Here is a 15,804-nt window from a genome sequence, read left to right on the forward strand (position 1 = left end):
GGCAGAGATGCGTGTCATTTGGCTTTAGGGCAATACGAGTGACCAGTTTTTTCCTTCAATAAACTACCTTTGGTGCACTACAACAAATAACAATATTGCTGATGGATGTCCCGGTACATCACGAAATCATGTGCAGTGACACCATCTTGGCGGCCATGCACACCTTGATCGACCTTACATAAAGGCTACAAACACAGAAGATGAAGGGGCAAATACATTTGGACAGTTGAAAGCCTGGATGATTTTTCCATGTGGTTTTCTTTTCCTTTTTGCAAGATTGGCTAATGATTCCAGCGGATCTATTTTTACGAGAGTAATTGACCAAGAAAACGCTTGCATAACTTTAGGAGCAATATGCCATGGTTTTCTATCAGTGTCCTTTTATGTCCTCTACGTGAACCTTTCTCCTTTTCTAACAAACTACAGTCTCCCAACCAGATTCTTATGACCCAAAAAACCGGAACCACAACGACCAAGATTTTGCAGTAGAATAATAATGACTGACCATATGTATAAACAATTCCGTTACATTTTACAAAAAGATGGATCTTGTCAGGTAATAGTTTTGCTTGCGTAAAAGATTGTTAGCCAGGTATCCAGACGTGATGGCCTGATGGGCTGGACACCGCTCCAAAAAGTATTAGATCATTTTGAGAGGACTCCCGCAGCAAACAGAAGATTTCTTCGAGAGAACTGCTTGTAAAGAGAAGACATAATCAAAATAAACATAACATAGTATAACCAACAAGCAGGAAGAAGAAGAATTCACCATTTACCCGCAAAGCATAAACAGGAGTAGCCTTGGTTGGAAGTGTCTTCAAGGACCTCAACCTGCTTGCGCTGTTGCCTCTGCCATTTGAAGAGTTTGGCTAATTAGGTTACTTACTCAAACAAGTACATTTATTTAGCTGCATTACCAATTTACCAGCAAAAACAAGCTTACTTTTCTTCAGCCTTAGGAATCTTTGTACTTGCAGTGACATCCCAAAGTTTCACAGTGCAATCGGCAGAGCCAGAGGCAAGAAGGGAACCTTCACAACTGACAGAACAGAAAGAATATGTTTACCAAGAAAAAAAGTGGTATAAATGCAACTAGCAAGACCAAACATAGAGAAAAGAACATCTATAACCAAATCTCATTCATAATAGTTAGATTATTAGCTTCACTATGATTTTAACTATTTAGAATTTCGTGTGCATGCAAGACAACCAAAAGACTAGGGCTATATGCACAGGGGGTAGCTTACCTGAAAGCAAGGGTCCATACACAAGAGCTGTGCCCCATTAATGGAGTAACACAACGACCAGTAGAAAGATCCCACATCATTATCATCCCGTCCTCATCACCAGATGCCATGTACCGACCATCAGGGGACATTGCCATAGACAAAACCATACTTCGATGACCTATAAACATGCGAACACATTCCCCACTTTGGACATCCCATAATCTAACAGTCTTATCGCTAGATCCAGTTGCAATGTAGTTACAATTTGCATGCCATTGGACACACTGAAAGATAAATTTCAAGAATTAGAACTAACTAGAGACAGAAGGGAATGCAAATGTGTCAGATAAAGCTTGTAAGCAGCAGTACAAGAAAAGGACCAACGACTTGTATACAGTAATACGACTTAGTTTCCTTTGAACAATCGAATCAACTAAGAATGGTCACTGATAGGAGGAAACCTGATGATCAAGAGCATGGCATCACTCAGCAAAATGTACGATATCTTTGAAACGAATGAAAGAATTTTACCGCTAAAAAAAACTGCCAATAAGTAACTCATTACATCTTATGAATCTGATTTAGTCCCGTTAAAGAGAGACAGTTTAAGGATTAAGTAGCAAAGATGAACGTAAAACTTGCAGAGAGCACAAAAGGATCAAAGAACGTTCTCCTTTATTTCACTTTTGAGCCAAAGAGAATTGATATGAAGTCGAAAAAACATTATCCTTTTAACTTTTCACAGGGAGGTTAAAAGCACTTACAGTAGTCAATGTCCCGTTTTTATGCATAATTTTTCCATTTAAAATGTGGATAAATTGCAATTATATGGCAAGTTTGGTCGGAGTTTCATTCAAACGATTTAATTTGGGTGAAAAAAGGAAGTGTTGAAGCAGAGACACTTTCCCACAAGGTGTTTCATTCAGGTCCTAGAGGAAAGACAGCACCTTTGGGGGGGTACCAATGCCCACTACGTAAGAAGTCTAGCCCATTATGGCAGAAAATGTGCACTGATAAATTAGCTTGCGGAACAAATTTGTATGCTAAATTGGGTCACTTCCTATTCCCTTACATGCCCTATGTAACCCTAAAGCAATAACTAGGATTATAATGAAGGTCTTACCAGACCTAATTTTTCACCAAAATCGGGCCCATTCCACCTCTATAGAGGCCACCTGGATTGGTTTGGAGTTGAATCAAATGAATTAATGGGTTTGCACACCAACTTGCACAAGTAACAACTCGTCGCGTCTTCCGCATGGCCACAAAGATTGTTCTCAGGAAGGTTTTTCTTGAAGTTCTAATAAAATGTTGTTCTTTATGAAAGTCTGGAAATTCACAAAATATAAATATATAGAGAAAAATGAAAAAAGATTATAAGATTGTGAGTTTTCTACTAATCGTCACAGAAACACTGAAAATATTCATAATATTGTTTTGTAATTCTAAGAGAAACAAAAAAACGGAAAACATACCAAAAAAAGCAGATTTAATTTTTTAAATAGGAAAAAAATCAGAATGCTTATTATTGGTAATAAAAACTCAATATTCTAAAAACACAACTAATGTTTGTGCCTTTGTGGCCATGGTCTTCAGCATACTTCTTTCCTAGTAAAATCCAATAACTAAACCAAAACCAACCAGCCTAAATCTAGTTCAGGACATTCATAGGTGTTAACATATCATGTATAGGGAACCGGGTCTGGATATAGACCCGGTCCCATGGGCACGGGTACCGAGAGTGGCTCGGTACCCTAGGCGGGTCTCCCTCTTATTTAATCCCACTTATGGTGTAATTGTTGATTAAGTGGAATAATATTTTCTCTCTCCTAGGGTTGCGGTTGTGCCCCTAGGTTAGAGCTTCTCCGTGGTTTTTCACCTCTCTTTGAGGTTTTCCACGTATATTGTGTGTTCCTTCTCTTTCTCTCCATCTTGGTGTGTGTTTCTACATGGTATCAGAGCCAACGCGTGAGAGATCGTTGGTGTGCTAGTCGTGTTTCCGCCGTTTTTCCGCCGCTGCTGTTTCCGCCGTTTTTCGCCGCCGCCGCCGTCCAACGCTGTCGCCGTCCAATGCGCCGCCATCCAGCGCCGTCGCTCTCTGCTGCGCTGCCGCCCTCCAGCGCCGCCGCAATCCAGCGTCGTCGCCCTCTTCAGCGCCGCCGCCATCCAGCGCCGCCGCTGCCCACCGCCGTCGCTCTCACCAGCACCGCCGCCGTCCAGCGCCGCCGTCGTGTAGCGCCGCTGCCTCTTGTTTGTCATCTCTGGTGCTGGGTATTCCTTCTCCTTGGTGATTGTGATGGCCGAGGAGATGTCCCTCAAGATCGATGATGCCCTAGACTCGGGCAGCAATACCAAGAGCGAGATCTTGCCTGTTCAAGTCACCTCCATCCGGCTGAACAAGGATAACTATCTCTCTTGGTCGGCTGCCCTAGAAATTGGGATAACCAGTCGTGGTCACCTGTCCTACATTACTGGGGAGAAGCATGCACCTTCTAAAACCGATCCGCGATGGGCTACTTGGGCGTTGGAAGATAGTCAGGTTAAAGTATGGATTTTTCCGCAGATATTCAGCCTTTGATCTTGCGTAAATCGACTGCCTACGACATGTGGACTGTGCTTGCACGGATGTATGGCCGTAAGAAGAGAGTATTGCGTACGTATCAAATCAAACGTAGCATATACTCTCTTAAACATGGTGATTTGTCTGTAGCCGCTTTCTTTGCAGCCCTGAAGACTAAGTGGGAGGAACTTGACTACCATGTGAATGATGACTGGCACTGTGGGTCTGATCATGCCTTGTACTGGGACAAAAAATGGATGGATCAGACGTTTATTTTCTTTGGAGGCTTACGCGATGAATTTGAATCCATTATGAGCCAAATTCTCAATTGTGACGAGGTCCCCGGCATTGAAGAGGTGTATGCCCGTGTGGAATCTGAGGAACAGCATCGCCAGGTGATGCATATTGACACCAGTCAGGGGAGTTCACCTTCAGCCTTTGTTAGTCGTGCTTCTGGGATTGGACAGCGTCCTGCTCGGCGGTGTAGCCATTGCAACAAATCGGGACATTCTGTTGATTTTTGTTGGGATCTTCATCCTGAGAGGCGGCTTGTCCGGGGTCGTCCTCCTTCTAGCCGCCGGAGTCCTTCTGTGTCTGAGCCTAGTCAGAGTAGTCCTTCAAATGTTGCCAAATCTAAGCTTTCCTCCGATCAAATCAAAGAACTGCAAGCGTATATCAGCCGACTGTCTACTACTCAAGAGGATGCTTCCACGTCTGAGGGGGCTAAGTTAGCCCAAGCTCTCGTGGCCACTAGTGACCAAGGTAATTCCTCACATGGTGATTGGATTGTTGACAGTGGCGCTACGCATCATATGACAGGGGACCCTAAGATGTTCCAAGAATACAAATTGTCTTCTGGGCAGCAACGTGTGTCTATGGCTGATGGTTCTTCTATCTCTGTGGCTGGAAAAGGGAGTTTGTCCTTGTTAAATAAATACTGTCTTCATAATGCTCTTCATGTTCCCAATATTCATGTGAATTTGTTATCTGTCACAGTATTACTAAAGAACTCAACTGTAATCTGATCTTTTCTGTTGATCGGTGTTTTCTGCAGGACTTGGTGACGGGGCAGAAGATTGGGATTGGTTCGGCTATTGATGGACTCTACAGACTGCCTGTGCAGGTTGCGTCTGCTCTCATTTCAGCCACTAGTGGACAGTTGTCAGGCATGGAAGACAGATCTACTATTATGCGATGGCACGAGCGGCTTGGTCATCTTCCGTTTCCGTTGATTAAGAAGTTGTTTCCTAGTTTGTTTCATTCTGTTTCCATGGACTCCTTCACCTGTGAAGTGTGTCAGTTGGCTAAACATGTTAGGGCCTCGTACCCTATTTCATTCAATAAAACTACTCGTCCATTTGCTTTGGTTCACTCTGATGTTTGGGGTCCTTCGGGAGTACCTACTTGTCGTGGTTTTCATTACTTTATGACCCTTATTGATGATTACTCCCGTTGTACGTTCGTCTATCTGTTGAAAGAACGTAGTGAAGTTCCCATTATTGTCAAAAATTTTGTGGCCTTTGTGGAGACTCAGTTTCAGACGTCTGTTCAAGCTTTTCGCACCGATAATGCTAGTGAGTATGTCTCTCAATCCCTAGATGATTTCTTGAAGAGCAAGGGTATTGTTCATGAAACGTCCTGTAGTTACACACCTCCCCAAAACGGCGTGGCTGAACGAAATAATCGCCATTTACTTGATGTTACCCGAGCTCTTCTGTTTCATCGGCAGGTTCCCAAGCGCTACTGGGGGGATGCGCTTCTCACTAGTGCCCACCTTATCAACCGTATGCCTACTCGTGTGTTGCAGGGCCATTCCCCGTACTCTATGCTTTGGCCAACTCAGAATCCCTGGCCTCTTACTCCTCGGGTGTTCGGGTGTGTCTGTTTTGTTCATGACCATAGTCCCACCCTCAAGAAACTTGATCCTCGGTCTATCAAGGCTGTCTTCCTGGGGTATTCCTCCACTCAGAAGGGATACAAATGTGTTGATCCTACCACTTCTAAAGTGTATGTTTCCCGGGACGTCACCTTCCATGAACATGAGGCATACTTTCATGGGAATCCTCTTCAGGGGGAGTATCTAGGGCATAGTAGTGAAGAGTATTCCTCAAATCAGTTGATTCAGTTTATGGATTTCTTGGATTACAAGGCTAGTGACAGTGTGGCAGACACAGTCAGAGATGATAGAGACTGTCACATGGACGAGGGCCTTGTTGATAATCAGCCTACAGCCCGTGATCATTTGTTTGGCCAGGTGTACAGAAGGAAGAAGACAGATGTGATTGAAAATGTTGATGTAACCAATCCCAATCCTGTGAGTTCCCCGGATGACCCAAGTCTAATCAATGAAGAGCTTCCTATAGCCGTGCGCAAGGGCACCAGGTCTTGTACTTCTCATCCAATTCAGAGATTTGCCTCTTATGCGAAATTGAGTAAGAATTACAAATGCTTTATAACATCCTTGTCTAAGTCTGTTATTCCCAGGTGTGTGGAAGATGCTAGAGAGGATCCTAAATGGCTACAGGCCATAACAGAGGAGATGAATGCCTTGGCAAGGAATGACACTTGGGAAGTTGTGGATATTCCCAAAGGGACTCATTTAGTTGGTTCAAACTGGGTGTTCAATGTGAAGTACAAACCAAATGGTACTGTGGAAAGGTATAAGGCTCGTCTTGTTGCAAAGGGGTTCAACCAGAAATATGGTATTGATTATCTTGAAACCTTTGCCCCTGTTGCCAAACTGAAAACTGTGAGGGTCATATTAGCACTTACCGTGAAAAAGGGGTGGAGCATGGATCAACTTGATGTTAAGAACGCATTCTTGAATGGCCATCTAGAAGAAGAGGTCTACATGAGTATGCCTCCTGGATATGTTCAAAGCGGAAAATGTTGTCATCTCAAGAAAGCCTTGTATGGATTAAAGCAGTCTCCTAGAGCATGGTTTGAAAGACTGAGGATAGTGATGAAGACAAATGGATACAAATAGGGAAATGGTGATCACACCCTGTTCATTAAGCAGAGAGATGGCCTGGTGAGCCTTCTTCTTGTGTATGTTGATGATATGATAGTCACAGGTGATGATGAAGAAGAGAAAAAGAAGATGAAGGAGAGGTTAGCTGCTGAATTTGATCTTAAAGATTTGGGTAAACTAAGGTACTTTCTGGGGATAGAGATTGCTCGGTCAGAGACAGAGCTGGTTATGAGTCAAAGGAAATACACTCTGGATCCTCTAAAGGAGACAGGCAAACTTGGATGCAGGCCCTCTCTAACTCCAATGGAGTCCGGTACAAAGATAAGCATCAAAACTGACAACATCCTAGATGAGGAAGGAAAAGGGCGGTATCAGAGGCTGGTTGGTAAGCTCATCTATCTTACTCTTACTCGCCCTGATATTACTTATGTTGTAAATGTGTTGAGTCAGTTTATGCATGCTCCTACTGATTGTCACTGGAAGAGTGCAGAAAGAGTGTTGGGGTACCTAAAGAATGACCCAGGAAAAGGATTACTCTATACTCAGCAAGACCAACTTAATATTAAAGGATACTCTGACGCAGATTGGGCAGGATGTACTGATACTAGGAGGTCTACCACAGGGTACTGCATCTTTCTGGGGGGTAACCTGGTTGTATGGAGAAGTAAAAGGCAGGAAGTTTGCTCTAGATCCAGTGTTGAGGCTGAATACAGGGCTGTGGCTATGGGAGTTACAAAAATATTATGGTTAAAGATTCTCCTAGCAGATATTGGTGTTGAAATAGAAGAGAAGATGAGGATGTACTGCGACAACAAGTCTGCAATTAACCTTGCGAATAATCCCGTTCTGTATGACAGAACTAAACATGTGAAGATTGATCGCCACTTCATACGGGAACACATAGATTCAAAGGAGTTGATCCTACCTTATATGAAGTCTGAAGATCAAATTGCAGATGTTCTAACCAAAGCCTTATGTACATCTCAATTCGAGAAAAATGTAAGCAAGTTTGGCATGTTTGACATGTATGCCAAGCTTGAAGGGGAGTGTTAACATATCATGTATAGGGAACCGGGTCTGGATATAGACCCGGTCCCATGGGCACGGGTACCGAGAGTGGCTCGGTACCCTAGGCGGGTCTCCCTCTTATTTAATCCCACTTATGGTGTAATTGTTGATTAAGTGGAATAATATTTTCTCTCTCCTAGGGTTGCGGTTGTGCCCCTAGGTTAGAGCTTCTCCGTGGTTTTTCACCTCTCTTTAAGGTTTTCCACGTATATTGTGTGTTCCTTCTCTTTCTCTCCATCTTGGTGTGTGTTTCTACAATAGGCAAGGCTGAAAACTATATACCCATATTATCATCTAGTGAGTCCAGAACAGTTAACAGCATTTGCTTTAATGTCATGAGTTATGAAGTCATTAAATCATGTAGGTATCCAAATAATTAATATTCATTATTTTTTCCATAAAAACATGTACTTTAGATCCAAAACTCAAAAGCAGGTATGACAATTAGAGCTCATATTCATGGGATCTCAAAGAACAAGCTGGATCAGGTCTAGAAATGTAGGATTATGGTTTCACTTTGGGTAAACATACCAAGTTATGCCATATCAACAGCTCTTCCATGCTTTTATTTGCATGGTAAGTCACCACCACACTAGCCTTCGCACTTTCATGTTTTCATTTGTTGGTTAAGTGCAACAAATATAAATCAGTTTGATCAAAGTTGTCATTATAATGGCTAATAGATATTAATAGAAAATATTGTCTATGTGAAAGCTTTTATTCGATGAAGGCTTTGGGACAAGAAAATTTTCAAGGGGTTGGTCATGAGCACGTGGAATAAAGAAGACTTTGAATACTGGGATACCTTCCAACCTATGTCACACGGAGAGGAGTACCCGTATGGTACGGGTACGGCCCTGGTGCGGTCACGTACCTGAGATCATTTTTGTCCATTTTTGGACTCGGTCAACTTTGACCAAGTTCAAAGTTGTCCAATTTTTTAGTTGAAAATTAAAAATCCCCCTCTTTTCTTGTTTCCTTTTTCACTCTAAACCTTTGTTGTACATAGTTCCTCACAACTTTTCATTTAAAATCTTCCATACAATGTTTCAAAAATCTATTCCTTCTCTATAACTTGACTCTTCGATAATAGTGTAAGTCATAACCACAGCAATGTCAATATATCTTAAAAGTGTGACCTGTTGCTCCTTCTAATCTTGACGATGCGACAGAGAATCAAGAAAGCTGATATATTTGTATGTTAATTACTTTCATACTATGTTTTGTGAATATGTTATTCATTTTGAAATTTTTTGACATATATATATATATATATGTTCGCGTGTGTGTACGGCCGTACCCCCGCACCCAAATTTTTTGAAAATGGTCCATACCCATACCCCTACCCGCACCAGTACCCATACCCGCACCCGTACCCGTAACTATGTGACATAGCTTCCAACACATGCAACAAACGGACTAAAGAAAGCAGCAAAAGCTTACATCAACATCAGATAAATGTCCTGCCATTATTCTTAGTGGTTGGATTCTGTCCATTGACCAAATTCTAGCAGTTCGATCATGCGATGAGCTGGCAAAATATTGTCCTACAGGGCTGAACTGCAAAAGGGCACAACAAGAGATTAAAAGTTCATTTTTAAGATATTAAAAATGAAGCTAAATAAGCAAAGGCACAATATCAAGTCAAGGATGCTTTTCAGTGGATTAATAATTTAGAACTCATCAAAGTCAGAACCATTAAACAGGATCATACAGTTCCAGAAAACATTCAGAATGCCAATTTAGTAATGAAGGTGAGGATCACACTTTTTAACATAGGACCTACTGCAGATTCAGTCCACTGTCACAAAAATGATTCTCAAGTTTTATCAGCAAGATATTTCATTGAGTATTACTTGGAAAGTTCGTTTTTCACAGGTCAGTCTCAGGAATCAAATCACTTTTTAAATGAGAAAAAATAACAGAGAAGGTTATGAAATTGTGAGTTTTCTACAAGTTTCTTAAAAAGTATTTACGAAAATTCAAAATAACTACTCAAATGTTCAAGCAAACAAAGAAAATTTTAAATTCCTTAAAAATTATTAATAAACAGGTACCGGTGGTTTGGAAGTCCAGGACAGGAGAAATGTCTGAGAAATCTGTCAGTGCTGATCAGAGCAAAGATGAGCTGGAGATGGTGTGGTGTTATCTTCTTGGTTCGAGGAGCACTATAATGGAGGGACTATATCCATCATCTCTAACAACAAAGCTTGGCTTGGGTAAAGAGACATGGGAGGCTAGAAGGCAGACGGAAATGGGAGGATGACTGGAGGAAAGCGCAGGAAGCTCAAATCAGGATTAGAGTTTGCTGTGCTAACATCTCGCTGAAGGTGGGGTTAGCTACCTTCGAAATGGAATTTCAGGCAGATGGGTTGGACGCGGGTTAAGAAGGTGTTTTGATTCCTGGCTTTGGTCAGGATCCTCTTGTCTTTTGGTTTGGCTTTTCCGAAGACCATAAGGTGCTGGTTTTGTTCTTGGAGACAGGTTCAATCCTGTCTTAAGTTGTCAAGTTGGTCGATGCTCAGCATCCCCATTTTTTGAGCTTGTAAATCTCTTTCTTTCTGAACAAAGGTGGGGCAACCCCCAGCATACTTTCCCTTGGAACAAGAAAGAATTTTAGATTGGCAAAATTTTCAAAATATTAAGACTTTTTCATGCTTTTTGTTTTTCATTTCTCCTTATGTTAACACAATATTTGCAGAAAACATGGACATATCTGTGACAAATTGACAATGACTCAAAAACAAAAGAAAAAGTAAAGGAAGGTGAATGTGACTACCAAGTAGAATTTGGAGGGAAAGAAACCAAAAAAACCACAGAAGTCATGGACTCAAATAATACATAAAAAGAATCTACAGTGAAGTTGCTCAAGTAGCAGAGTTTCCATTTACATATTGGAATGAAATCACAAGGAATCACCTTTTAGGTCCGTAAAAACATTTGCATTTAACTATTCCACTGAAATGTTTACCTGGACATCCCAAACAGGGTAGTTATGGCCCTTGTAGCAAACAAGGTTTGCTTTCAACTTTGTGCTCCACAATCTAACTGCAAGATATGCATGAATTGGGAGGTCAACGTTGACGCAGATAGGATGCTTGTAGACTCAGACACCAAAAATGACCAAATTGGAAAGCTGCAAAGCACAAGAATTTAAACCTGTAGAATCTGCTGAAGCAGTTAAAATGAAATCTCCCAAAGGACTAAATGCAGCAGAGTAGATAGGTCCAGCATGGCCCTGGAATAATGTGTAAGGCCTTTTCCCTTCCAACCCTGCTGAAGCTTCAATATGAGCAGATTCAACATCACCCTCCGCATTGTCTGAAATAAAAAACATGCCTTCATTAAACATTGCTGTTCAGGAGCCAGCTCCCAGTCAAATGGTGCAAAAGAATCGTCACCAAAAGACTAGATAAGGTATCAATATCTCTTGTGGGTCATGGACTATCATAGATGCTATGTCACATAGGTATGGGTACGGGTACAGGTGCGGGTACGGACCACTTTCAAAAAACTTAGGTGCAGGGGTACGGCTGTACACACACGTGCACATATATATCAAAAAATTACAAACAGAATAACATATTCACACACACATATATATATATATATATATCAAAAAATTACAAACAGAATAACATATTCACACACATATATATATCAAAAAATTACAAACACAATAACATATTCATAAATCATGATGATCTACCAAAAAACTGAGAAAACAATGCAAGCACACATGGAAGAAAAACACAAAAAAGTTGAAAAAACAGATGATCTACCAAACAGATGAAAAATGGAAATCGTGTTATTGGAAGAAAATTTTAAGGAGCAGAACTCCAACAAAACAGTTGCATCGATCGGCAATATACAAAAGGACACAAAAGCAATGATTTCAATTTTCAAACATGACCCTGTTCTCAAAGGACAAAATTGCAGCGCACAACTGGTTATTAGATTGAAGACGCACAACAGGTTCTATCTACAACTATCAAGAAGTGCCGTTGTGGCCAATAATTCCATGTTAGGCATTATGAGAAAAGAAGAACCACAAATGAAACCAGGCAAAGAAGGAACAAAACCAGGAAAAGCAAGAAGAGGGAAAGGATTGACATTAAAAATTGAATAAAAAACAGAAAAGCACATTTAGCCAAGTTCAGGAACAAAGAAATCAACTCAAATGCTAAATCTCGTCTGTTAAATACCCTAAAACCCTACAAAGAACCGAACAGAAAGTGAAGGACCGACGAAGAAGCCAAAACCGGCCAACAATTATTACAAAGGCACAAACAGAAAACGAAAGAACAAAAAATGAAAAAAGGAGCTCGATCTTCACAAAACAAACGAGATTTTCAACAGATGAAACCAAAAGCTGCATCGAAAAACCCTAAAAACCTTTATCTTCGCCGTTCGCTGCTCGCAGTTCGCCTCTCGCCTCTCTCCTCTCTCCATTTGCCGTCGCCGCTCGCCGGAGTGGAGAATCGCCTCCCGTCGTCGATCTCGGTGAAGACGAGTGAAGAAGAACAGTCGGGTGTCGAGGGTTATGAACTTACGATATTTTTAACGTGAATAAAGTAAACCACATTAAATTGTAAATCACGTTTAAAAACAAAAAAAAGGTCGAAATTGACTCGGTCAACTTTGACCGAGTCTGAAAATGGACGGATTCGACCCTGGGTGCGTTGACCGTACCGGGGTCGAAATTGACTCGGTCAACTTTGACCGAGTCTGAAAATGGACAGATTCGACCCTGTGTGAGTTGACCGTACCCGGTACGGTCAACGCAGCACCTGTGCCGCACCCGAGGCCGTACCCGTACTAGTACCAGTGTCGTACCGGTACCAGTGCGGGTACTCCTAACCCGTGTGACATAACATAGATGCATAATTTGGAAAAAGATAAAAGGCAGGACAAGGATGCAAAATCAACAGCATTAAGGCATTTGCAGTGATTACCATTTTCACCTAAACAGCCAAAAGTCTTGTATAATTATCTATTGTTCACCCTTTTTTGTGTATCATTAGACCATTATCACCAATGTTGTTCTCAGGCTTTTAACGGTACAGTTTTTTCTTAGGTATTTTTCGGCAAAGTTGTTTTCATAGAAAAATCTCAGCAAAAACTCAAAAAACCTTTAAAAATGGAAAAAAATCAAAAAACAAAGTAGAAATAAAATAAATCAGAAACAAATGCACAAATAAAGCTTGATAAAAGTCATAAAAAGAATGTTTATTGATCATAAAAGTGACAAAAAATAATGTAGTTAAACTTTAGATTTGAACCCATGATGATACTAATATTAAAAAAGAAAAAAATGAAAAAATCGTGAAAGAAAAACAATAAATTCATGTTTCTTTTCAAAATATCATGATTTTTTCACATTTTCTTCGTTCTTATCTTTCATGTTAATATTGTGACATTTTCTAAAATAATGAGATATCTATGGCATTGCATTAGACTTGTGACGGATTAAGCTCATAAATAACTGCCCAAATTTGAAGGATTCACAATTCAAACTATTAACCAAATACATAGTGCAAGTTGATATGTAGTAACTAGAGATGACCCTGGGTCATTTCATACAAGGATATTGGTAGTGATTGCCACTTTCACTTGAAAGGCCAAAAGTCTAATACAATTATCTAATGTTTACTCTTTTTATCCTTAGATTTATCAAGAATATATTTAGGAATCGTTGCCTAAATCTGAAATCACAATTCAAATTGTTAACTAAATATGTAGTACAAGAAGTTACAAAGTAACCAAGATGACTCTACAATAATAACCTCACGTATGTCCAATACATCATATGGTTCCAAACTATGTCACATAGGTACCGTGCCGGCACAGGTACAACTATGGGAACCGGTGCAGGGCATTTTGAAAAAAAAGTGGATATGAACTACGAAAACGGATCCACATCTGCACTTTCCAATGGAACTGCTGCAACTATGATATATATATATATATATATATATATATATATATATCATAGTTGCAAATAACGACTTGGGGTTTTAAACAGCGAGGTTTTTCTCGGGTATAATACAGCAAACCTAAAAAACTGAAAAACTAAAAAAACACTTTTTTTCGTTTTTAACATTTTTTTAAAAAAATGCATTTTTTCAGTTTTAAACGGCTAGTTAACTTATTGTGTTTTTTTCAAAAAAGATGCATTTTCTGTAACTATGATATATATATCGAGAGAGAGAGAGAGAGAGAGAGAGAGAGAGACGAGATGGGAGAATAGGTGGTGCAAGAACTGGTCCACTTGGCCTCATAATGGCACCCTAATCTCGAGATCAACACTACTCCACAATGCCATTAAGATAGCACCCTCCAGGAATTGAATTGAGGACATTGCTATAACGCACCACCCAACCCAACTGGTTGTGCTACCCATTACTTGGTGAGAGAGAGAGAGAGAGAGTGAAAGTGTCTCCCCCTTATTCCAAGCATTTGTTGTAAGGGGTACACCCCTTGTGGAGCATCCAAACATTTTGACCGCATGCCTCTTTTTTTAAAAAAATATAAAAAAAGTGGGCATTATTTGTCATTTCTCCCAGATGCCCATGACCACTACGCAAGGGGAGGCCCGTGTTTCGCATGGTGTCGACAATGCCTTGTCGAGCATCACTAGCATTGCGAGGGGAGGCGGTCCACACCCCCTCCTAAAAGAAGGTGCAGCAGTGGCCTCCCCGACCGCGACGTACATAGTCGCTCCGCACAATCACAAAGCAATCGTGATTTTTTTATGTTTTTTAAAATAACGTCATACCCATTATGTCAAATGCCTAACGTAATAGGGGACTTTATATATATATATATATATATATATATATATATATGTTACATGGATACGGCAGTTTGGGCCACGTACCGGCGTCGACACGCGGATCCCGACACTTGGACACGGCCGGATACCTTTTGGATCGGGTCTGGGTCAGACCCGATCCGAACCACTTTCATAACCTGTTTTAACTTTAGTTTTTAACCCTCGACGCTCGTTTTACGCTCGACGTTCGACCCTCAACTCCTTGTGGTGACAGCAGAGTAGGCAATGGCGGATTACGGCGACGGCAACAAGCTCCGGCGATCGACGGCAGCAGACAGGTAAGTGTTTTTTTTTTCTTTTAGAAGTTAGGGTTTCAACTTTTGCCGATATGGGGATTTGGGGATTTTGCCAATTTGTTCCATCTATTTCATTCCTTTTTTTCTTATTTTGTTCTTCCGTTTCAGAGTTCTTCCTTTTCTCTTTGTGTTTTCTTTGCCGTAACGAACTGCCGTTTCAGAGTTCATGCCCTCGTTGCCATCGTTTTTTCTCCTTAACTTATTATTTTGTTTATTGGATATGTCCTTCTATATTTGAAGAGTTGAATCCATTAAACATGTTATTGAAGTCACAATCTGAAGTCTCTTTGTGTATTTGACTGGTTCTGGCTTTCTTGATTGCACAATCTGAAGTCTCTTCTTTTGTTGCTGAATCTCGTTTTTACATTAAACTGCATTTCTTTTGTCTTTCTAATTTCCTGCCTTATGATTAACTGAATATGTATTTCTTCTCCTGAACTGGAAGTCTGGAATTCTTTGATCTGCCTTATGAGATTGGTGATGAAAAAACAATGTTTTGTTTGAGACTTTCTTTCGTATGATTTATGAGATTGTAAGAGTGAATTATTAATTGCATGTTTTTTTTTATTATCATTTTTAATTTTTTTGAATATAATATTCACCGTATCCACGTATCCTAAAATTTTGAAAATTTGTCCCTGTACCCGTACCGGTACCCATAGGATACCCGTACCCGTATCCGTGTGACATAGATATATATATATATACATTAAACAAACACAACAATACATACATAACTCATAAGTCATAACTTATAATTATGAAGAAGAAACCAATGAATGAAGTATGAAAAGAATCATAGGATGATGATGGAGAAATAAGTTCAGTTCATGTAAAATAGAAGG

The 15,804-nt window shown here is 40.4% G+C and overlaps 1 protein-coding gene across 1 annotated transcript in view; it reads right to left on the bottom strand.

Annotated features, from left to right (window-relative positions):
• Nucleotides 1–342: 342 nt before the first annotated feature.
• Nucleotides 343–15,804, bottom strand: part of LOC116253720 (transcription initiation factor TFIID subunit 5) — a 43,707-nt gene continuing 28,245 nt past the window's right edge. The window contains exons 13-19 of the mRNA XM_031628695.2: nt 10,988–11,149; nt 10,800–10,876; nt 9,272–9,388; nt 1,248–1,513; nt 944–1,039; nt 777–849; nt 343–693 (exon numbers count right to left, since the gene is read on the bottom strand). Coding sequence (XP_031484555.1) covers nt 646–693; nt 777–849; nt 944–1,039; nt 1,248–1,513; nt 9,272–9,388; nt 10,800–10,876; nt 10,988–11,149 — 839 coding nt within the window. The 3' untranslated portion in view covers nt 343–645. The remainder of the gene's footprint in view (nt 694–776; nt 850–943; nt 1,040–1,247; nt 1,514–9,271; nt 9,389–10,799; nt 10,877–10,987; nt 11,150–15,804) is intronic.

Source organism: Nymphaea colorata, chromosome 4, assembly GCF_008831285.2.
Source record: "Nymphaea colorata isolate Beijing-Zhang1983 chromosome 4, ASM883128v2, whole genome shotgun sequence".
NCBI lineage: Eukaryota > Viridiplantae > Streptophyta > Magnoliopsida > Nymphaeales > Nymphaeaceae > Nymphaea > Nymphaea colorata.